Source organism: Anarhichas minor, unplaced genomic scaffold, assembly GCF_050575085.1.
Source record: "Anarhichas minor isolate MPS153535 unplaced genomic scaffold, ASM5057508v1 ptg000056l, whole genome shotgun sequence".
NCBI classification, from domain to species: Eukaryota; Metazoa; Chordata; class Actinopteri; order Perciformes; family Anarhichadidae; genus Anarhichas; species Anarhichas minor.
The window spans coordinates 504,910-530,042 of NW_027466502.1; the positions used below are offsets into that span (position 1 = coordinate 504,910).

Sequence of the window (25,133 nt, forward strand, 5' to 3'; positions counted from 1 at the left end):
TATTTCTTGCTCACCACTTCCTGTTGCTCTGTAGCCGTCTGTGAGCCGATTGGACGGCTGGCCAGCGAGCTTCGTCTGCAGACGCTTGTGGAGCTTTTCAATCCACAGAGGCAGAGAACCACAGGTTCCCATGATTTCATAATGAACATGTTCTGTGATATTTAATCAAAGCATCAACAGGGAAACAAAAGCCTCCTGTCTCTTGAGAGAGCTCTACTGCTCCAGTCAGCTGACAGTCGCTCTGTCAGCTGATTGGACGGCTGGTTAGCTAGCTAGCAGCTAGTTAGCCGTTCTCAGTTTGTGGAGCTTCTCGACTCCCAAAACGTTGGAACAAATAATCGATTCACCATCAATTCAACTGACAATATATTAAATCTACAGTTGATTTATGTCTCAAACGTTCTCATCAGTGAATTTAGTGATGAAACAGAACAAAAATAAACTTGATGTTTTTGGACATTGTAGTTGTGGCCATAGACTGTGTCGTTCCAACGCTTTGCATTGTGGGATACAGAAGGAGAGGTACACTGGAGATTCTTTCTGACTCAGTAAAACATCAGGTATTTCTGTCAGACTGTAGATTTAGCTTTTGTTAGCATGCTACATGCTACATGTTGGTCACATCAGTACAAACTGCTGGTATAGTACGAGGTTTCAAATACAGCCGCTGTCAAACACAACAGACTGACTTGATCCATGTGAAGCCTGAGATCAGTTCAGATCAACTTTACAAGTCATTTCTACAGAACTAGACTGGATTTAGTCCTGAACATCACAGACAGTATGGACAGATCACAGACACCAAGAACTCTTGAATGGACATTTGGACACGTGAGTATTGTGATGAGAAAGACCTGAACCAATATGAACCGGTCCTTAAAGAACAACATGTGTTTTTTGTTGCAACCTAAAGGTTCAGATAATGAGACAAAACATGGAAACAGAACCACAGTTAGACCTGCTGTCAACAAGTGTGATGATGATGTCATTCACTATCATCACTTGTGGAAGAGCCACTTCCACTATGACTGGTCTCAGCTGACATCTTTTTCTAGTAATTACAACAGAGACTTATGTTCTGAAAGCCTGCTCTGTGGAGACGTTTGGGCCTGTGTCAGGCTGCTGCTTATTACTCTGAGCTCTGCTTTAATCTCACCACAGCAGCTGTGTGGTTGTCTCTGTAGCAGCCTCATCAGCTTCTGATACCATGAAGATCACCACAGTTCACAACTTCACCTTTATTCAGCTTTGCATTCAAGTCTTTCTCTGTTTACACAGAGTTTGTATCTGCTGTCATCAGATCTTCATCTTCCTCCTTCATCTCCCTCACACACTCTACAGCCTCATCAGGACTGACATCACCTTCACTGACTGATGGACCACAATGAGAGTCTGTGGAAGCTAAGAACTCTCCTGTCAATCACTTCATTTTTTTTATTATTATTATTTTTTTTAACTTAATTTCTCTACTTTCTGTTACTCTGACAAATATTCAGCTTTTGTTTTCAGAAACCTTACAGTCAGTGAACTGACCTCAGAGTCTCCAGTCGACAGTGTGGACTCTCCAGTCCAGCAGACAGCAGCTTCACATCTGAATCCTTCAGGCTGTTATTACTCAGGTCCAGCTCTCTCAGAGGGGAGGGGTTGGACTTCAGAGCTGAGGCCACAACTTCACAGTCAGTCTCTGAGAGTCCACAGGCAGTAAGTCTGTCATAACACAAATATTACAAAATATTATTATGAAAGAGGACACTTGATATTTACTTCCTGCTTTGATGAACATTGTCTCTTCACATCAGTGGTTCAGCTGATCTTATCTCACTGTTTCACATGAAACAATAACTCTCATTCCTGCAGACTCTTCATCTTTTGTTGAGGGATCCACCTAAAATGTCTGAGACACACCTCATCCAAACCTTCCTCTCTGTCCATTTCCTCAAAGAATGAATTAATTAACTGACTTATCAAATGAGAGATGTGCTGTGTACTGCAGCTGAACTCTGATACGATCTCACACCTCTACCTCCAGCAGAGCGAGAGCAGGAAGTGAGGCCCTAAAGCTCAGCCATGAAGCCTTCTGTTGTTTCTTGATGATAACCTTAAAGAGATTTCATTTATCAATATGTAATCTTACGTGCTTCTGCACTCACTGAACAGTAAAGATGAGTAAATCAGATAATCTTGGTTTAATGGACTCCTGATCAGAGTCAGAATAAGAAACAGATGATGCAACAATGGAAACTGTTAAAGAGACTTCCTGACTGATGTTCCACTCAGGAAGACCAGACAGGAACCTTCAGGGGGGCCGAGAACTAAATGTTAACTTGAACAAGTCTGTCATTAGTGTACTACTGTGTTCTTTCACTTCGTGTTACTCGTAGGAGTTTGATTTCCGGATCATTTGTGTTTATTCGCGTCACTCTGGCTTGACGCCCCGGAGAGGAGGAGGGGCTTCCTCTGAGTAGACAACGTTTCATCAATCACGGCAGAAATAACTGCTATCGCTGCTTAGTACTTGTTGTGGAAGTCCAAGATATCCGGGGAAACTAAACTCTCTCATGTCTGGATTCATAACATCATCTGGAGGTTCACTGTATCTAACAAAACACACGTCAGCTGGTTTACTACAGATGTATGAGCTCAAAATAAACTATTCTACTGAGATTTAATTGCAATAACCGGATAGAAATGATGCTGACATAACAACATAATGATGCAGATTTGTAAAAAATCTGAATTCATCGTTTGTTTGACCACAAGACAACAAGTAAACACTTTTAAAATACTTGTTTTCTGAATGGAGTCTGGTTTTATCAGCGCTAGGCTATGCTAACGTTGTAGCTGCTCCATCAACACTCAACATAACGTCATCGAGGTTTAAATACACCAGCGTAGTTATTGTTTGTACCATGTGGTTTATACACAAACATTTATACACACAGTTTCTAGTCTCTGTACTAATATGAGGTATATTATATATATAACATGTATTATAGAGCGCTGGGTGAACACAGACGGATACAATATGTTTATCCTCCATTTATGATTCAACGTCAGTGATGACAGGAGAATCTCAACGCTGAAACGCTTTAAAGACACAGCGTCACACGAAAGTTCAAATATTTTAACTCGAGGCGAATTCCGTGTATTTTCGTGTTATTAGCATCACACATTTACCTCATACTCATCTTTGCATTGACTTCGTATGTAATCTCATCGAGCATAAAGTTGCTTCACGTTTGGTGTGCTTATTGTGTACTTAATGTTGTAATATAAACTTTATTAACTTTAGGACATCTTCATAAAGTTAATCACATCTGGACTTACTGAGCCTTTCTGCAGTTCCTCACAGCTAGAATCAGTCTCCGTCGTCCGTCCTCTGATGTGTTGTACTTCTTCAGGTCCAACTCATCCAGAACCTCCTCTGACATCTGCAGCATGTAGGCCAGAGCTGAGCAGTGGATCATTAAGAGTCTCTTCTTTGACTTCAGGAACTCTTGGATCTCCTGATGTACTGAGAGCTCGTTCATCTCCGTCAGACAGTGGAAGATGTTGATGCTTCTGTCAGGAGAGATTTGATAACTCCTCTTCTTCTTCAGGTTGTTGATGGCTCTCTGGATGGTTTCTGGACTGTTGCCAGCAGGCCTCCTAAGAGTCTCTGGTTGGACTCCAGAGAGAGGCCATGAAGGAAGCGGACAAACAGGTCCAGGTGGCCATTTTTACTTTGAAGGGATTTCACCATTGCTCGTATGAGGAAGACATCCAGAGATGAATCAGCATGTTGTTTCCTCAGAAAAGCCTTCAGTACCTCTCTCTTCCTGGTTGTGAAACAGTGGAACATGTAGACTGCAGCCAGAAACTCTTGAACACTCAGATGAACAAAGCAGTAGACTGTTTTCTGGAAGATCACGCTCTCTCTTTTGAAGATCTCTGTACAAACTCCTGAGAACACCGAGGCCTCCGTGACATCAAGACCACACTGCTCCAGGTCTTCTTGGTAGAACATGATATTTCCTTTCTCCAGATGTTCAAACGCCAGCCTCCCCAGCTTCAGAAGAACTTCCCTGTCAGCCTCCGTCAGCTCCTGAGGACTCGTCTCATGTGTGAGGGTCCAGGTTCATCACTGAGGTCTGGAGGAGGATCTTTGGACCGATCACTCTTCGTAGACAGACAGATGGATCCTGGAGACTCTGCTCTCTGTCTGGACTGAACTCTGCAAACATCAAGATGATTTTAATCAGAATGAATCTTTGAGAACAACAAAGACATTAAAGTAGATCTGAATACACAAACTACTGTTACTGCAGATATTTAGAAGCTTTTAAAGTTTGTATTCGTCCTCTTAGATGACATCACAGCTTTTCTAGATGACTGACAGCTGTCACACACACACACACACTAACACACACACCAACACTCACACACACACACAGTGAATAATGAGTGTTCTTGGGTTACAGCAGGTTTAAAGTGTTTTCTTCAGTCAATCCTGACTTTGTGTTCACAGAAGAATCAAACTGTTGATTCATTCTAACATGTGTGTCCTCTACAGTCCACACACACACGCAGACACACTAACACACTGTGACAGTAAAACAATCAAATGTTGGATGAACACTCACCCTGCCTCAGCCTTCAGCTTCTCTCCTTCTGCTCCGTGACTCAAAGTGGAGTCTGAACTTTGTGATAAACACATCAGGGTTCTTTCCTTGTTCTCATGTACCTGGATCACATGATCACTGTAGCTCCGCCCCTCTTCATTTACAGGAAATCAGGTGAGTTCATGTAGAAGTGTGTGTGTGTGTTTGTGAGCTCACACAGATCCTCTTTGTGTTATGACGCGTTTATGAGCGTCTCTCTCGGCTTGAACACGTTGAATTAAAATGAGTTTTGGTCAAAATGTTGCTGCATTATCTTTATGTTTAAATGATGAACATGAATCTATCAGAGCTTTGTGTGTAAAGGTCTCTGTTCCAGACTGTGAGGAATCTATCAGGAACGTGTTTGCTTATCAGTAAATATGAAAAACTACATTATTAACGTCAATAGAATTATTAATGTCGGTGAGATTATTAACGATTATTAATAATAACGGGGCTCCACCCTGAGATCAGAGACCAATAACCAGACTATAGACTAAGTCTCATAGTTAGTGTTCACTCACAGTGTGAACAGTCTGAGTGCTGTTACACATCCAGAGTGAACAGTGAAGGTTTGATATCAGCTGTTATCACAACACATGAACACATGAACCACACACAGCTGCTCTTTAGAGTAGAACAGAGTTTATTAACTTCTAATAATAATGATCAAAGTCTAATAGTATCTAAAACAACTACTATACAATCAGTAGGTATACTATCTGAAATCAACAAACCAATCTTTGCTCTGTGTGTGTGTGTGGGGGGGGGGGGGGCGAGAAGCTACTCAAACGATGGCGGATGTAATCTAAAATGACTACACGTGGACGATAGATAGGACTATCAAAATGGAGGGGTAGTCTTGCACGTGGCCATGCGAAACTCCAAAATGGTGCGAGACACTAGAGATCAAAACGAGGCACCGCCGCCGTAACATACAGGAAGTGCTTTCCTATCACACAGAGACTCGGCTGATGAACTCAGACTCAGTCGTGGCTCTGGTTGCTTTTAAACTGATAAGTACAGCTCCCAGCCGTACTCACGGTGACTGATGTCAGGAAGAGGAAAGAAAACAAAAGAATCCTCAAAACAAAGCAGATCCTCACTGCGGTAAAATACGGAGATCGTGATGTTCGCACAGAAGTCCGGCTGACGGACTGAAGTCCGGTTCGATAACTTCTGTTCTCTGCCTCAGGATTCAAAAACAAAGCAAAGTTATTCGTCCAGTGATCGTAGAACTGCAGCGTCTCCGGCCTTTGTCCGATGGGATCTCAGCGCTGATTTTCGGCCAACCGAAACTCAGAATTCACACGTAGGTATGAAACCGTTTCCCGGGGATTTGGTGTAATACTGAACTCTCATCAGTCTTTTGACTGCTCTGCAGAACCAGCAGGCCCAAGTCTTTGTTCTAAGCACACGGAGAAGTCCCAACATCATTTATAACCAATAGATCAATAGAATAATAGTTATTGATCCTCTAGTACAGGGGCCTCTAATAGGCGGACCTGGACGTATAACTGATGGATAATTGAGAAATATACATTTTGGCGGAGCGCTTCAAACTACCGCAGAGACCGTCAACAACATCACATTCCACCGCGTACACCGTCTGGGACCCAGGAACAACAATAACCGACCACGGCCAATCATCGCTAAGTTTGAACACTACAAACAAAAAGATGAGGTCAGACAACAAGGCAGGCAGCTCAAAGGAACGGACTATGGACTCAGCGATCAATATCCCAAAGAAATCATGCAGCGACGCAAAGCTCTGTTTCCAATCCGCAAACACATGATGAACGAAGGAAAGAAAGCAATAATATCACTGGACAAACTATACATAGATGGACAATTGTACCGCGATAAGGACGTCACCCCCTGGCTTTTCTAGACCCCCCCACACTCTCTCTCTCTCTCTTTCTCTCTCTCTCTCTCGCGCCCCTACAGCTTCGCACACACACATCCACACATGATAACCCCCCTCCGTAGTTTAGGTATGCCCCTTCTCTTTTCTCCGCATTGCACTGTTTCGATTATTATACTGTATAGTATTGCACCTACATCTCAATGTGCCAGACAGTATGAAACCCTATCTGGACCACACACTCCTTTGTATTTTTGTTTTGTGTATTGTTTTAATTACTTTGTTGTGTTCATGTTCCTATATGTGTTTGTTTTTCCCTGATTCAGTGTCTGCAGGTTCTCACACACACAGACACACACACTCACACACACACTCACACTCACACTCATACACACACTTATCAACATTAATGTTCAGTCTATATTAACCCAATCAACATGTCATCTATCAAATTCTTAACCTGGAATATCCGTGGAATTGGTTCTCAGGCAAAAAAAATAAAAGTTCTGAATCATCTGGCTACACTGCAGATATATGCTTAATACAAGAAACACACCTCTCAGAATCAGACCACAACCAATTTAAATCACCACAATTCACTCACTCATTCTCGGCTCACTATAACACAAAACAAAGAGGGGTATGTATTTTAATTAACAAAAAAGTTTCTTTTGTCCATAACTCCACCATCACCGATCCTGAAGGCCGTTTTATCATTATAAACATATCCATCAACAATAGTCCAGTCACAATCTGTAATGTTTATGGCCCAAACACTGATGACCCATCCTTTTTTCAAAAAAAATTTTCATCCTTCTCAAACATTTGTAACTGCCCAGTCATAATAGGAGGCGATTTCAACACAGTTATCGACCCATCAGTAGACAGATCTAAAAATCCAAATAATAAGCGTACCTGGCAATCCACAGACACGATAAAACAGTTCATGAGTGATTTTGGTCTTGGCGATATTTGGCGATTACAGCACCCAAACTCAAGAGAATACTCATTCTTCTCACCAGTTCACCACTCATACTCACGCATTGACTTCTTCCTCAACAGCAATTCAATCATATCTAATATTTCAGACTCGAAGATCCATCCCATCATTATCAGCGACCATGGTCCCGTAACATTTATATGGAACAGAGTTACCCTACATAAACCTGTCACTAGATGGCGCTTCAACACATCTCTTCTCAAAGACCCTCAGTTTGACAGTCTTATTAAAAAAGAGTGGGCATCCTTCTTAGAAATAAATTATTCCCCAGAGTCATCACCAACCCTTCTGTGGGAAACATGGAAAGCAGTTTTAAGAGGAATAATCATTTCATTCTCCGTTTACAAAAAAATAAAGAAAAACAACAAGAAGCTGAACTGGAACAACAAATCAACCGACTCGAAACCATTAATGCAAGTAACCCAACAACGGAAACCCAGAACGAATTAAGAAAGTACAAATTCCAAATAAACGAAATTATAAATAATAAAACTCAATTCCTCATACACAGACTTAGACAAGAACATTTTCACCATAGCAATAAATCCGGTAAATATTTGGCAAATCAAATTAAACGAAATAAAGAAAAAACAACAATCTCAATCATCAAGGACTCTGCTGGGAAGCCCACAAATTCACCCGATGAAATAAATAAAATCTTCAGAAGTTTTTATGCCAATTTATATTCATCTAAAAATAACCCAAATCAAGAAGACATCAACTCATTTCTCAACAGCATTGATCTACCACAGCTTAACAAAGAACAAATCAACATACTTGACTCACCATTAACACAGGACGAACTTTTTACTGCCCTCAATCTTATGCCCAATAACAAAGCACCAGGTCCCGATGGCTTCCCTGCTGAGTTCTATTAACACTTCTGGTTCATTCTAGCTCCACTCTTTAACAAAATGATAACTGAAATAAAACAAAATTTGCAATTTCCAGCCAACATGAACACAGCCAGTATATCACTCCTCCTCAAACCAAACAAAGATCCAACTCTTCCTTCTAGTTACCGTCCCGTTTCTCTCCTCAATGTAGATATTAAAATCATCACTAAGGCACTAACTCACAGATTAGACAAAGTCACTCCATCCATAATTCATCCAGATCAAACCGGCTTTATCAAAGGTAGACACTCATCCACTAACACACGCAGACTGTTTAATTTAATCAATTACTCATCATTACAACAAACTGGTACCATCATAGCCTCCTTAGATGCAGAAAAAGCCTTCGACAGAGTAAACTGGACATTTCTCACAAGCACATTAAAGAGATTTGGCTTTGGGGAATCATTTATTAACTGGGTTAAAATTCTGTATACTTCACCTTCAGCCACTGTCATCACCAATGGACAAACCTCACAAAGCTTCACACTGCACAGGGGGACTAGGCAAGGATGCCCACTCTCTCCCTCACTTTTCACCATTTTCATTGAACCGTTAGCTGCAGCCATTCATCAGAACATCTACATAAAAGGAATTCAAACACTCAACACCCATCACAAGATTAGTCTCGATGCAGATGATATATTGCTCTTCCTACAAAACCCCTACTCATCACTACAGGAAACTATTAAAGTCATGGAATCATTCTCTAATATCTCCGACTACTCCATTAACTGGAGTAAATCATCCATCCTTCCATTAGATAGTAACAGTTGGGATGGGGCAGCCCATACACCACCTATCCCTTTTTGTACAGGTGCCATCACGTATTTGGGAATACATATTTCCCCCAGGCTGTCAGAGCTGTTCACACTCAACTTCACTCCATTACTTAAAACAATAAATGACGACCTTCTCCGCTGGATGAACCTACCATTATCACTCATGGGCAGAATAGCCACAGTTAAAATGACAATACTTCCTAAAATAAATTACCTTTTCACAATGATACAATCTCAACCCACCAACTCCTGTTTCAAATCACTTGACTCAATCATCACTCAATTCTACTGGAAAAATAAAGCACCAAGAATTAAACTGTATATATATATATATATATATATATATATATATATGGCACTAAATAGTGCAAGTTAGATATTATTGTAATGTTCTGGACCTTTGCACTCAGATATTTTCTCAATCTGGACCTTTTAGAATTTTAGTTGAATGCCCCTGCTCTAGTATAACATAACATAAGGTAGTTTATCAACATAATGTAGTTTATCACCATAAACGTAGTTTATCACCATAACGTCGTTTATCACCATAACGTAGTTTATCACCATAACGTCGTTTATCAACATAACGTAGTTTATCACCATAACGTAGTTTATCAACATAACGTAGTTTATCACCATAACGTAGTTTATCACCATAACGTCGTTTATCAATATAACGTAGTTTATCAACATAACGTAGTTTATCAACATAACGTAGTTTATCACCATAACGTCGTTTATCAACATAACGTAGTTTATCAACATAATGTAGTTTATCATAATATATATAAATATATATATGGTTTCACTCTTTGCTCTTTAACAGTTTAACGTCTTACGTGGTTCATGGGTTCGTTGCCCCTCGTCGTTCTTTGTTTTGAAGACTGAAGTGTGGGTAAAGAGAAGCAGTGGTGAACAGTAACGAAGTAGAAATACTTCGTTACTGTACTTAAGTCGTTTTTTTGGATATCTGTACTTTACTTTACTATTTATATTTCTGATGACTTTTACTTTTACTTCACTACATTTTGCAAAGAAAACTGATACTTTTACTCCGATACATTTCCCCTGAAACCTTCGTTACTCGCTACAAAATCAAATCTATCTTTAGAAACAAAATGAATCATGAGACCAACGTCGGGGACTGTGGTGGAACAGAGACTGCAACAAGCAGGTTTGGTGAATCAGTGGTCCTAGCTTGCAAGTTAAATCATTGGTTAATCACGTATGTTTGCGCAATTGCAAACAAGTGCTCTCAAAGCCGCGGTGTTTTGATTCCCAGTGATGAGCTAGCGAGACTACATGAGCAGAATTCCACTCTACGATGACTGATTTCATGACGGAAGCAGAAATGGAAGCACCTGCTACTCCCGCAACAAACTACGGTGGTGACGAAGACCAACACCCGTGGATCGCTAGCGAGTTAGTGAGCTGAAGAAGTGTTGACAGTTGTGCAGCTATAGTTGGCTAACGTTAGCTATAGCTAGCCACCACACCATAGGATTGACAGGAGCCGCGAGAGCGCAGCATTAGGGTTAGCATTAGGGTTAGCATTAGGGTTAGCATTAGAGTTAGCATTAGGGTTAGCATTAGGGTTAGCATTAGTGTTAGCATTAGGGTTAGCATTAGTGTTAGCATTAGTGTTAGCATTAGTGTTAGCATTAGCGTTAGCATTAGGGAAATCCTTCCCAGCTGTGCGAAGCTGTCTGTGAAGCTGAACACACCTCTACCTGCCTCAGCGGCCTGTGAAAGGCTATTTAGCGTCGCAGGACTAGTCTTCAGCCCAAGAAGAGCGAGACTGAATTCTCGCAATTTTGAAAACCAACTTCTTTTGAAGATGAACAGGACATTGTTCAGGTTCAAGTAATGACTGTGTTGTTACTTTCGGTGCTGCTTTAGTATTGATCATGTTTTGATATTTGAGTCATGTTGTGGATGATCAGATGGAGTTATGATGGTAGCAGTCGCCCAATTGCAGATTCAGCTTGAGACAAACCTTTGCCTATTGTGTTCAAATCAGGCCCATAGGAGTTTACAAGGCAGGCGTCCTTTCTCACAACACTGACCTGATGCATCAAGTGGATATTTTCTGCTGAACACATTTGCCCTCTACATCCTCTAGTCGGAATGAGCATACTTATAAACGCACTGTTACAACTCCTTCATAGTGTCATATTGCTTTTTGGAGAATTAATTCTCCAAAAAGCAATATGACACATTTGTAATATCCATATATAATAGTAGAACACTGACGGGGATCATGTTTTTGCAAAATTAGTACTTTTATTACTATAACTATTATTACTATAACTATTACTATACAAATGACCAAATTTTCTGTTTTTCAGTTCAGTGCGATAAATCGGGTCTTTGTTGGGCTTGAACGAGTGACTGAAGTCAGGCTGAATGTGTGAGCTGAGATGTGAAGGACAGCTGACAGCTGATGTCAGTGAGAGAGGATCTGGATCTGGATTTGTTCAACTTCATCACAGAGAATGTTTGTTCACAGATGGAGGTCGATCCAAAGAGAAGCAGCATCTCCTGAGCATGCCTCCTCATGTGTGGAACGTTCTCCTCTTTGAGAGAAGAATATAGATCCAGCAGTGATACTGACTTAAAGTGCTCTGCAGTCCTGCATCAGACTGCAGGTCAATGAGCTGGAGCTGAACATCACTGGGAGCATCATCCACACTGCACGTGAAGGAGAAGACATCATGTTTCACTCTCAACTGTTGTGAAGTCTTGAAATCGCAAAGCAAAGGTACTAGCAAAGCCTCAGACGTCCGTGTCCGCTCTGCATCACTCAATGTTTCGTATTTCTCCGCGTGTTTCGTCTCGTAGTGACGATTCAAATTGTAATCCTTCAACACTGCGACTTGTTCTCCACAAACGAAGCACACGGCTTTACCTTTGACTTCAGTAAAGAAACACTTAAAGTCCATGTTTTGTTAAAAATTCTACACTCTGTGTCAGTCTTTCATTTTTTTAACACAGGCTGACATTTTTGAGGGCTAACAGCTAACTCACATCTCCCGTAAACTCAGTTCACCAACACACTGCAGTGACGCTGCTGCTCACATACGTTCACTAACATACGTAAATTGAGAAGAAAAAAAACAACAAAAGTCTCCTTCAAAATGAAAGCAATGCAGCTCTATTCTGTGCATGATGTGCACTTATTTACGTTTTATTCCTAATTTCCCAATGACCTCGCGCGGGCCGCACGGCAACAGCCCGCGGGCCGGACAATGCCCAGGTCTGCTCTTGTGGTATTTATCCATGAAGGTTTGGTTTTTATTTGTCAAAGTTTTGAAATATTAGTCTCTTAGATAATGTTAATGTTAAATCTGCTTTCAATGTGTCCTTGATACTTTAAATAAAATATCCAGACCACACATTAGACAGTTTTCAATGGAACTAATTTCCACTGAAGAAATAGTCAACGTAATGTCAATTTCAAACTTCATAGCAGGACTTGGGGTTATTTTTGAACTGTGTGCAGGCATAGTAGATGTTGCTGTTTTCTGCCCTTCTAGTCACAAAAAATGACCAATATGTGGCTTTTAATGGACGCAATCTATTTTATCCGTGTGTGTCTGTTTGAGCGGACTTCAACTTAAAATGTTTAGATAACTTAGAACTGATGAACTGGCGGCAGTGAGAGAACAGGCACGCACACAGACAAAGCAGAGTTCCTCCTCACAACAGTGTGAGTTTTACTAAACATCCAATTTTCACACCGACTACACCAAAAACGCGTCGCCTGCAAAATCATCGCATTCCTTTCATACGCCGTGCACTCCTTAGAGAAAATATTCTCAACTTTTCAGCACCAGGTGCGGAGTCGCACCTCTTGTCAATGTCACAATTGACAGGCAGCCAATCAAGTCAAGCAAGACGCAGGCTTTACTACTTTACCACTGACTTCCTGTTGTTATGCCAGTAGATGTGGTTGGAACGGACATTGACATTAGCAATAGTTAATTACGGTGAACTATATAATTTCCCCCTCTTCCTCATTCAACAACGGAGCAACAACAAGAGATCAATGTCTGCATTGAATCATTTTTTCCCCGTGTTATTTACATTTGCTCGCCTGGCAGCAAAACCTTGTTTATATTCCAGTTCAGACATCAGTTTGCTGGAAAGGGCCGACTGTAACCTAAGTGTACGTAAAAAAAAAAAAAAAAACTTGCCACTGTATAGGCTATTTGTCTAAATTCTCAGAAACAGTTAAAGTTATTCCATGCTCATCTGCAACACCACAGGTGTTGCATTTTATTCATAAAGTATGTCTCCTATCCTGCTTATGGAGTTAAGAAAGAAAATAAAAGATGATAAGCCTGCCCCCCACACTGGTGACTCCACCCCATGAATGCCAGATTGCCTTCACACCACTAAAGATTCATGTGGGACATTGATCTCCCACAGGTCAAACAATATGCCTTAATCCCTGATCTTCATCCACTCAAATGAAGTTAATTTCTTATTTGCTTTTGTTGTTTTTTCAGGGATCTGCTATTCATTTTGCACTGTGGAGCTGATGGACTGAATAGTGATGGACTCACTAAGAAACAAGGAGCCACAGACCACTTTGCTCAGTGAAGTCATCTCAGTTCGTCCGTGGAACAGGGTGAGCTCTCTTTGTATGTAAAGCGGAAACAGTATTATTAAGATGTTACTATCATTGTTATAAGTTTTAAAGGGAACTGTTACGGATACATATGCTTGGTCCAATTTCCATAAAATATACCAATTGTTAAGTATGAACTGTACTGTATACTAATGTGTATAGTACACTGTTTTTGCAGTTAGCATTAAGGTTTTCATGGAGATGTAATACTTTTTTGTGTGATATTTGTGTATTATATCTACCCAGAAGTAAATGCACAAAAGACTCAAAAAGAGATTTAATACAAGTTGAGACAGCTAGTTACTTTTTAAGCTGTCTACCTCAACTTCCTCCTGTAGAGTAATAATGTTAACTAGGGGTGGGAATCACCAGAGGTCCCGCGATACGATATTATCACGATTTATTACTTTTTACAACTTCAAATGATGTCCCCAAAGGAAAACTGTGTCAACATGTTTCATCTAATAAGATAAAGTTTTCAGTCTGTTCATCTCACTTCAATCATTTTTATTGCAGCAAAATAGGATTGTCAAGCAGACAACTTAACTGAATGCAAACGTGTCTATAACTTATATAAGAGTTGTATAACTCAGTATAACTTGCGATGCGTGGACGTCGAGGGCAGAGAGACAGTTATGCGCTGCACTCTCCCCATGAGCCTGGCTGCTGGTGGCAGGTTTAACCGCGTTGTGAGGCCAGATTGAGCGTGTGAGCGAAACACTTCACGTGCAGGAATCCCGCTAACTGAACGGCAACGCCCACGTTAGAAGCGTTGTTACAACCACCAGGTTTTTGTCGGCAATCCCCCATCTTGTGCTGCATTTAGCAGGAGGCCTGTAATGTTTGCCCCGGTGTGACTTACGTGTACTGCTCTAGTTTGGAGAACGTGAGACAGCAGTCACCTGAGATATTGTGCTGTTATAGTCACAGAGGAATCCACTGCGCTTGACGTCCACGCATCGCAAGTTAATGCAACTCTTTCTGCTGTACTCAAAGACTCCTCAACGTTAAGCTTCACTTCTCTGTAGGGCTTGGGCACGGATGTGTCGGTGAAAAAACGCCACGACGGTGTCACATTCATGCGTCACATCCATGTCCTTCTTCCCTTCCTTCTTAAAAAATCCAAAATAAGTCCAGACGTCTGATTTAAACGCAGACGGTGCATTTCTGATTTCTTTCTCCGATGTCTCCATCTTTGTTTTGACCAATCACGCTGACCCGGGACCTCTGCTGACGTCACCAGAAAACAACTCAGCACCATCTAGTGGACTGAAAAAGCAATTGATTTTATTTTTCTAGTAGCCTACCAAAAGGTTTATAGTTTATATATTAAAAGATCGATACTTGGCGTCCGTGTATCGATACAATATCGTCACGCAAAATATCGCGATACTATGCTGTATCGATTTTTCCCCCACCCCTAGTGTTAACTGTGTCACAGCACGTAGTTTATTGGCCCCTTCTTACTATGGCAATTCCTCTACAATCTTAATGTTTAGTAAGATTGGTGGATTTCAGGGGAATTAATTAGTTTGGCACCATTTTTGCATTTGGTTGTGTGTATTCAAAGTGTTTTTTAATGTGTTTTATGCAAGAATAATGTGTGTAATATATTTACCAAACTAAATTGGCAGAAGAAAAGGCCTCATATTTTTGTGTTGATTTGTTATCACCACGGTTTCAAATATTGCAATATTCATGTTTTTGGATATTAATATCCATCGTTTTGTGATTGCTAATATTGTAAATGTTTAGAGATTACAGCTGATTGTCAGTTAAGCACATTTCAGAAGATAATTGTCATTGGGTTATCAAAAGAAAACAAAATTCCTCGTCCATTGTTTGTTGAAGCCACTCACAAGCACAGGAATAACGTTATCCTTGCTACTGTTCAACAACTAATAATAAATTGTTTAAAATGTATTGTTTGCTGTCTCCCTGCAGTTATTGTTGAAGCCTAAAAATGTGTGTATTTTAAAATACAGTAATATTAATCAGTACTTTGATATTACTGTTTTATTTTACAGTTTAAACACTAACCGTCAAAACAATTACACTACTTGGAGATTACTGTTATTTATATTACGGTTATAACAACCAAAACTACAGTAAATACTTTAATTACTTTGTTTGATTTCACAATCAAAACACTGCTAGTGTATTAAAAAATACAATACATGGTAACAATTACTGTTACTTGTCAATAGCTGCCAGTTAATAACTGAATTTCACGGTACGTTTCTTACAGCGCTTACTTAGCATTCGTTGGACTGCTTGTGTCCCCTCTGGTTGCAAAAACGACCAAAATGCAAAATGTTCATTTTAATAACTTGCACAAAATAAATATGAATATGAGATGTACCTTTCTTTATTTGGCTAATGGTTTTCACTTAACATTATTCGGCCCGATTTTGGGGCGTCATTCATCCCGAGTCTCAGCCGAGTCGGCAACCGAACCAGACCCGGCCCGACGCGTTTCTTCTGGCGGGCCGATGCTGGCCCTGGTTATTTTCGATTATGGCCCAGTGACGGCAGTGTCAGCATCCGGAATCGGGCCGGTGTATTCGGCCCGATTCTGGGGCGTCATTCATGCCGAGTCTCAGACGAGTCGGCCCGATGCGTTTCTTCCGGCGTGCCGAGCTTATGCCGGATCTGGGCCAGGTCATTTTGGCTACCTGGGTTATGATGATAAGTTCATAGTAGATGCAAAAGTATACTTATGTACAATCCCAGTGAGCACTAACCCGGATTTCAACGTTGATTTCTGGTTGAAAAAGCGTTGATTTGGGGTCTGAACGTCTTAGACGTATTTTAACCGTCTTTTGAACCGGCTAAATTACGGTTACAATATCAACGTGTCACAAAACACCAATTTGTTTTAAAATATTGATGGTTTGTTCAGTTGTAGGTTGAAAGAGACGCGATTGTTGTTACTTTAAACGTATTTCTCCAAAATCATATTACGCTGGCTGGTGATATGTGGTCTACACGAAGACGTGATTTCAACGCATTCAATGTCTCATACAAAACTTCGTAAATATGGAACTATAGACTGTGTGCCGTCAACAAGAAGCTCCCAGGACATCGTAATGAGAGCAGAGCACATTGGGCCTTTCTCAATACCCAAGTTCACAAGTCCAGAGAACGCAGTAGGGACAATTGGAACAGCAGCTTACTTGATGACATCACCACCTCAGCTGGTCTTGCTAATGAGTTGAATCCGTTTTTTTACTGTAAAGTATTTTTACAATCAAACTAAATATGACAACCCTGCAGTTTTCGTTTTCATTTAAAATAAAAAATTATACAAGTGTATTATATAATATATATCTATATCTATATATATATATAATATAATATATATATATATATAATATATATATATATTATATATATAATATATATATATATATATTATATATATTATATAATATATATCTATATCTATATATATATATAATATAATATATATATATTATATATATTATATAATATATATATATATAATATATATAATATATATATATATTATATATATTATATATTATATATTATATAATATATAATATATATATATATATATATATATATATATATATTATATATATATATATATTATATATATTATATAATATATATATATATAATATATATAATATATATATATATTATATATATTATATATTATATATTATATAATATATAATATATATAATATATATATATATATATATATAATTGTAATTGTATGTATATATGTATGTGGATCAGATCCGGATTGCTGTACGAGGAAAACGCTACAGAGACGTCAATACCAGCGGGAAGTTTCAAAAAGACTCGCCGAGATCAGGCTGTTCTAGGCGGGTAACATGAGCGCTGAGTCCCCGGTGCTGGTTTACTGCCGGTCCCGCTAGCAACGCCTCACATCTCCGAAATCGTCGGAGCAGATTTATAAATCGGCTGAATCTTTACAAACCGACCACAGATTTGATGCTTAAACAACTAACTTCTCGCCTCAAAACATCCTAAAATCTGTGACTTTCTGTGACTCAACAACAGTAGTATTTCGAAAGTTTCAACTTCCAGTTGTGTGATTTCTCCTCCGCCATTGTTTCCTGTTGCTGGTGCAAAATGCATTCTGGGATATTTGGCTGTCCCAAGTACAGACAAGTCACCTCCGATGCATACCCGGTAAAATGGGCGGAGCGAGCCACATCCGGGCATTTGGACCGTGCTTGGCTTGATGTGAACTTTGAATTGGAACTGATGACGTTTCAAAAGTCCACGAGTTCACAAGTACAGAGAAGTACGCATATTGAGAAAGGCCTATGTCTGTATAATCACGTAAATTCACGTAAAATACAACTCTGTGTTTACTGCTGAAACAGCATGCGCACGGACTCAGTGCATTTTTCTAAGTTAGAGACGCTGGCGTGCTGTCTGCACGATGCTAGCTAGCTTACTGAGTTGATGAGCGAAGTGAACGAGCTGACGGAATAAACGAGGCTTCACGCTAACGACATACTCTGTAAGTACTTGAACTACTTTATTCCAATATTGCAAACCAAAATATCATTACCATACCACTAATATCATGTCATACTCATCATGGTGGCGAGGCTGCTAGGAATTGTAGCGTTAGCATGTTAGCTTGTAGTGTTAGCATGTTAGCTTGTAGTGTTAGCATGTTACGAAGGTAAACATAGACGTGTGTTAGTTAATATTGGAGACACTTTCTTTGTGGACTGTCCCTGTAGCCCAACGTCATAAAATAGAGTATTTAGGACATTTCACATGTAAAATACACGTGTATTTTACATGTGAAATACACGTGTATTTTCCGTATTTTTCTTACTGTCTGTAGTACGGACAGCGAGTGGGGCTGTACACAGTTTAAATACTTGTTTTATTTACAGATGTCCAGCTTGAAAATATGGCAGATCTCCTGAAACCGGCTCCTGTGTGGCTTTGAAAACGACATTTAAAGAAGGAGATTATGGTTTTATATAATGAACATTGTTTATATTGATATTGTGCTTTAATAAATACAAATTAACTGCTGCCTGTCACTTGGTCTTTTGTCCTGTAAGTGGAAACTGTTGATGTGTTACTAACATTAAGTATTTAGTTGCTACATATTGATCTGACAGCATTTTTTAGCCGACTATTTGAAGACGTTGATTCAACGTTCACGTTTAGACCAGATATCAACGTGATGTCCAATACTGGCTTTCAACTGATAAATGTGGATGTGGTTTCTTAGTAAGCCTCTAAATGATGATATATTATTATTAGCACAATGTAGAGGACGAAAAATTATAGTATTGCAAATCACGTTTAAATCTGGTCTAAGCGTGAACGTTTAATCAACGTCTAGAAATAGTCGGCGAAAAAACTTTCACTTTTGAACCAATTCTGAACGTCTTTTCAACGTTGGACGTAGACGTCTTTTAAACGTCTATTCAACGGAAAAATGCTCACTGGGAAGTATTATGTTGAACATTGTTGCTCCTGGATGGATCGCAGCCAACCCAATTATTGTCAACACAGCTCCATGTCCTTGGTCATGGTGCCACAGCAAGAATAAACTTCATAATTCTGACCATTTGCTTTTTTATTAACAGCATTTACTTGTACTTTTACTTTCAATACTTAAGTACATTTAATATCAGATACTTTAAGACTTTTACTCAAGTAGTATTCTAATAGGTGACTTTCACTTTTACTGGAGTAGTTTTCCAGTAAGGTATCTTTACTTTTACTCAAGTATGGCTTTTGGGTACTTTATACACCACTGCTCAGAGGTACATGTTGTACTTTATACACCACTGCTCAGAGGTACATGTTGTACTTTATACACCACTGCTCAGAGGTACATGTTGTACTTTATACACCACTGCTCAGAGGTACATGTTGTACTTTATACACCACTGCTCAGAGGTACATGTTGTACTTTATACACCACTGAAGAGAAGTCAGGACACGACGTGATGAAGTGACAAAAACTCTTTAATTCAAACATCGGATCTTATTTTCGATCCATAAATTCTTATTTAATGTAAATAAAACAGAAACAAGTGACCAACGAGCCACTTTGACCATAACCAGCCGATAACACACAAGTGTTTACAGTGACATCACATCCAAACATCAGCGTGTCACTACGCACCAGGAAGACAACAATCGATGTCTTTGTTCTAACGTCAAATGGACTTCCTGTTTTAGTCAAGAACAGCTTCTGTTCTAGTTTTACTGCAGTAACAGAGCTCAGTGGATTATTACTTATTATTATTATGATTTCCTGCTTCAACCAACAGATTTATATCAACAATATATTTTCAACTGAATGACATTTGTAGAAAACCGACCAGGGGACGGTACCGGAGCCATAAAATAAAGGTGTTTGTTCTCTGATGTAACTACATAACAAAACAGTAAATAAGCAACAGGAAGACACAAACCTGCTGCATCCACACAAAGAGATCAATACATGAACAATAAAAGAAACAGTTAAATCAATTATACTTTCTCTAAATGGATCACAGTGTTTGCTTCATGTTTCACTCCGTTAACAGAGAATAACTTCCTCCTGTGGGAGAGAACGAGAAGACGCCGCTGATCTGCTCCTTTAAATCCAGTGTGAGCTTCTAGTTCCTGTCGCCGCCCTGCTGGCTGACAGAGGAAGAGTCTGTACGAGACCAGAGCCATGTGTGTTCAGGGTTACGTTTAGTCTGTCCAGAGCCATGTGGGTTCAGGGTTACGTCTACTGTACGTTCGATCCGGTGGTTACAGGGACTGGTTTGGCAGAGAGCTGTGGTCCTCCTTCCTCCTCCTCCTCTTCCTCTTCCTCCTCCTCCTCCTCCTCCTCCTCCTCCTCCTCCTCCTCCTCCTCCTGTCCTCCCTCCATCCAGGGGTGAGACAGGATCTCCTCCAGAGTCGGTCGCTCCTCAGGAAGGTACGACAGACACCAGCGAATCAGAGACTGGCATTCTGGGAAGACAAATTGATGCAAGGTTTTAGTTTAAAAACATCTGGACATTTGAGCCAATCAGATTGCACAGGGATGGGGGGGTTGGGGGGTGTCAAGGTGGGTGGGCGGAGCCTCTGCTTACCTTTGGAGACCCTCCTGGTGAAAATGGGTGTGGCCCTGACGATCTCCTGGTCGCGGTCAAACGGGACGTCGCCACACACCATGTCGAAGAGCAAGATGCCCAGAGACCAGACGGTGAGGGAGACCGCCTTGTAGGACTGAGACTCGATCCACTCGGGGGGGCTGTAGACCCGAGTCCCTGAGGAGATGAGGACACAAGGAGATGAGGACAGTTATCAATACAGTCTGAGGACTAACAGTCATTTTCATAATCAAAACCTGCCTGTTATAGTTTCCATCAATCCTTTTATCTCTAATGTTTTATCCCTCAAAAGTTTTCAATTGTAAAAAGCTTTATTGATACGATGTGACGGTTGACGGTCTCTGTACCTTCAAACTCTCTGTACGCCGTCTCTTTAAGAGGAGCTCCTGATCCAAAGTCAACGAGCTTCACCTCCAGCGTCCTCGTGTCCACCACCAGGTTCTCGTCCTTAATGTCTCTGTGCACCACGCCGTGAGCCTGAAGGAACCGCACAGCCTCCACCAGCTGACGGAAGAACCTGAGGGGAACAGAGAACTTTAACAACAGAACCACACAGAGTAGAACAGTAGAGACAACAGAACCACACAGAGTAGAACCACACAGAGTAGAACAGTAGAGACAACAGAACCACACAGAGTAGAACCGTAGAGACAACAGAACCACACAGAGTAGAACCACACAGAGTAGAACCGTAGAGACAACAGAACCACACAGAGTAGAACCACACAGAGTAGAACCGTAGAGACAACAGAACCACACAGAGTAGAACCACACAGAGTAGAACCGTAGAGACAACAGAACCACACAGAGTAGAACCACAAAGAGTAGAACCTGAGTGCGAGGTGTTCCGTCAGCGCTCCTCTCTCGGTGATGAAGTCAAACAGATCCTGGCTCAGTGGTGGGCGCTCCATCACCAGCAGGAAGCCCCGCCCCTCTACCTGGAACCAGTCCAGCAGGTGGACGACGCCCCCGTGACCTCCGACCTCTGACAGCCGCTGTAGCAGAGCGATCTCCATGGGAACGGGGCTGACCTCACCGGGCTGAGAGGTTAGAATACTTTATAAATACACGTTTACTACTATTACTAATGTACTACTGTTTATGTTGTGTATATAAAGATAGGTTTATAAATACACATTTATTGTTTTATGTATACAACAAATAGTTAAATAACTATGAAATTAAAACCTTCGTAATGCTATTAAAACATATTTTAATTATTGATTATATTTTATTTTATCAGACCAACAGTTTCTTTACTTTGATGTATGCCACAGTCCCCCCTTCCAAAAAAAACACTAAATGTTTGATATATTTGCTTAAAAAACTCTTTATTTAATTTACCAAAATACTTTTGTCGACAAACTGAAAGTTTCAGCTCAGTTTGAAGATGAATTTGTAAGTTACAGCTGTTAATAACAACAATAATGTCTGTGTGATGAATAGAACAATAACACGTCATGAAGGTGTTTTTATTTCACACAGAAACTCCAGTTTGGTTTCTTCAGGGTTTTTTTTGCCCTGCTCCAACGCCTGCAGGTGTGTTCCAGGTGTTTTTGTGTGTGTGTGGGGGGGGGGGGGGGTGCCCAGCTAAAGTTCTGATGAATAAGAAATGAGTTTGTAACTGATGGGGAAATCCTGCAGCATCATTTACTGACCCGTGACATCACAGGGGGCCGGCCCCACTAACGGCTGTAGTTCACCTGTCAGTCCAGCAGAGGGCAGTGCTGACCCGAGGTCTACTCTCAGTGAAGTGACTCCACTAAATAGATTTACTTTGTTCTTCTTTAGAACAAATAAACTCACCAGTCTGGCCCACTGCTGAACTCTGTCTCTGGAAATCTGTTTGATGGCAACCTGGAGGGACCAAAAGAGAGAAGTTTGTTATTGTTATATTAATATCATTTATTTATATTATATCTTTTGGTCTGTATTCACTTCTTCACACTCATCATGTCTTTCTCTTTAAAAGTGTTTGAGGACTTTGTTTAGAAATGTGCTGTTTAAATAAAGTTTATTTGAATATTATTTCATAAACAAACAAACTAAACATGAAGAACCGACTGAATGTGTCGTCTGACCTGCAGTCCATCAGAGAACCTCTGGCCTGAGAACACGGAACCGAAACCACCGCTGCCGAGCAGAGAACCACAACGATACTGACTGCAGAACGGTTCCTTCACTAGAGAGAGAGAGAGAACATCAGTCAGAACGGTTCCTTCACTAGAGAGAGAACATCAGTCAGAACGGTTCCTTCACTAGAGAGAGAACATCAGTCAGAACGGTTCCTTCACTAGAGAGAGAACATCAGTCAGAACGGTTCCTTCACTAGAGAGAGAACATCAGTCAGAACGGTTCCTTCACTAGAGAGAGAGAGAACATCAGTCAGAACGGTTCCTTCACTAGAGAGAGAACATCAGTCAGAACAGTTCCTTCACTAGAGAGAGAACATCAGTCAGAACGGTTCCTTCACTAGAGAGAGAACATCAGTAGCCTAGCTAAACGAGCTAGCTAAGCTAACTTTAATTAAGAGTTAGTTATTAAAGCTGCAGGGAGACAAAGTGACGTCTTTCTCTTCCGACCTGCTTCCTTTAAACACGCTTTGTTTTATATTTTATAATAATATAATATATTTTATAATAATATAATGTATTTTATAACATAATATATTTTATGATAATATAATATATTTTATAATAACATAATATATTTTATGATAATATAATGTATTTTATAACAACATAATATATTTTATAATAATATAATATAATTTATAATAATATGATATATTTTATAATAATGATATATTTTATAATAACATAATATATTTTATAATAATATAATATAATTTTAAATAATATAATATATTTTATAATAATATAATGTATTTTACAATAATATAATAATTATTATAATAACATAATATATTTTATAATAATATAATATAATTTATAATAATATAATATATTTTATAATAACATAATATATTTTATAATATGATATATTTTATAATAATATAATACTTATTATAATAATATAATAATTATTATAATAACACAATATATTTTATAATAATATAATATAATTTATAATAATAATATATTTTATAATAATAATAATATATTTTATAATAATGATATATTTCGTAATAATATTTTATTACCGTGTCTCCCTTGGACTTCCTCCTCCGGTTGAAGCTCCGTGGCTCTTTTCTCCAACATCTTGTCAGTTGTATCCGGTAGAATCCATCCTGTTGTCGGTTGAAATCCTCCAGTCAGTCGTTTCTAAACCTTTTTCTTCACGTTTCCAACTTTTAAACCTAATAACAGTAAATACAGAATTAGACTGTAAACGTGACTTTGTGCTGTAAACCGTTCAAACGTTGAAGGAAACAAGACTTCCCTCACTCTTACGTTACTGTTTATGCTCTTCTGCCAGACCACGCCCACTCCGCCCTCCTCTGTCCAATCAGCGCTGAGACGTGTGCTCAATGTTTTGAAACCGTCCCGGCCAATCAGATTCAAGCTGCGGGTTTCCAGCTTAAAAACTCATGAATATTCAAATCCCCGCGAGAGGAATTCGTAGAATTTAGGGCGGTGAACAGATGAAGATGATGATGACGGGAAAGAGGAGGGCGGTTTCCCCAAAACACACACACACACACACACACACACACACACACACACACACACACACACACACACACACACACAGTCTCTGATGTATCTAAATAAACCAACGGTTTCCTTTACGTGCCGCGCGCTCTTCGCGTTCTCTCTCTCGCACACACATTCAGGTCAGATCGGTTTCCGGTTCCTGTCAAAATAAATGTGTCAGTGCAAGAATTTACAAGAAAGTGAAAATAAGAAGTACTCTAACTTTTAACTGCAGTAAAAGTACTAATACCACACTGTGATAGTAAAACTACTGCGTTCAAAGCCTTGACTGAGTAAAAGTATATAAATGAAGTAAAAGTATTGGTTGATGTTATTGATAATTATTTAAATATAGAGGAAATAATTCCTGCTGTTTTTCTGTCGTAAAACACAACAGTGTCATCATGTAAACAAACGTTTATAATTCTGATAATTAATGAATATGTTCTGGATTATCTGGACTAAAGTTCTGAAGAAGTAAAATAATATTCATATATAATATACATATAAATATAAACAAAGTTCAGTG

General features: G+C 39.6%; 1 protein-coding gene and 1 pseudogene across 1 annotated transcript; both read right to left on the reverse strand.

Annotated features, from left to right (window-relative positions):
• Positions 1-1,400: 1,400 nt before the first annotated feature.
• On the reverse strand, positions 1,401-4,102 carry LOC142932485 (protein NLRC3-like; annotated as a pseudogene).
• A 15,704-nt stretch (positions 4,103-19,806) lies between these two features.
• On the reverse strand, positions 19,807-24,361 carry pim2 (Pim-2 proto-oncogene, serine/threonine kinase). Its single transcript, XM_076076400.1, has 7 exons — positions 24,112-24,361; positions 23,030-23,130; positions 22,755-22,805; positions 21,780-21,988; positions 21,296-21,465; positions 20,928-21,104; positions 19,807-20,805 (listed from the first exon to the last, which is right to left on the reverse strand). Exons 1-7 carry the CDS (start codon positions 24,167-24,169, stop codon positions 20,579-20,581), a joined length of 993 nt encoding a protein of 330 aa, XP_075932515.1. The 5' UTR covers positions 24,170-24,361; the 3' UTR covers positions 19,807-20,578.
• Between the last annotated feature and the right edge of the window lie 772 nt (positions 24,362-25,133).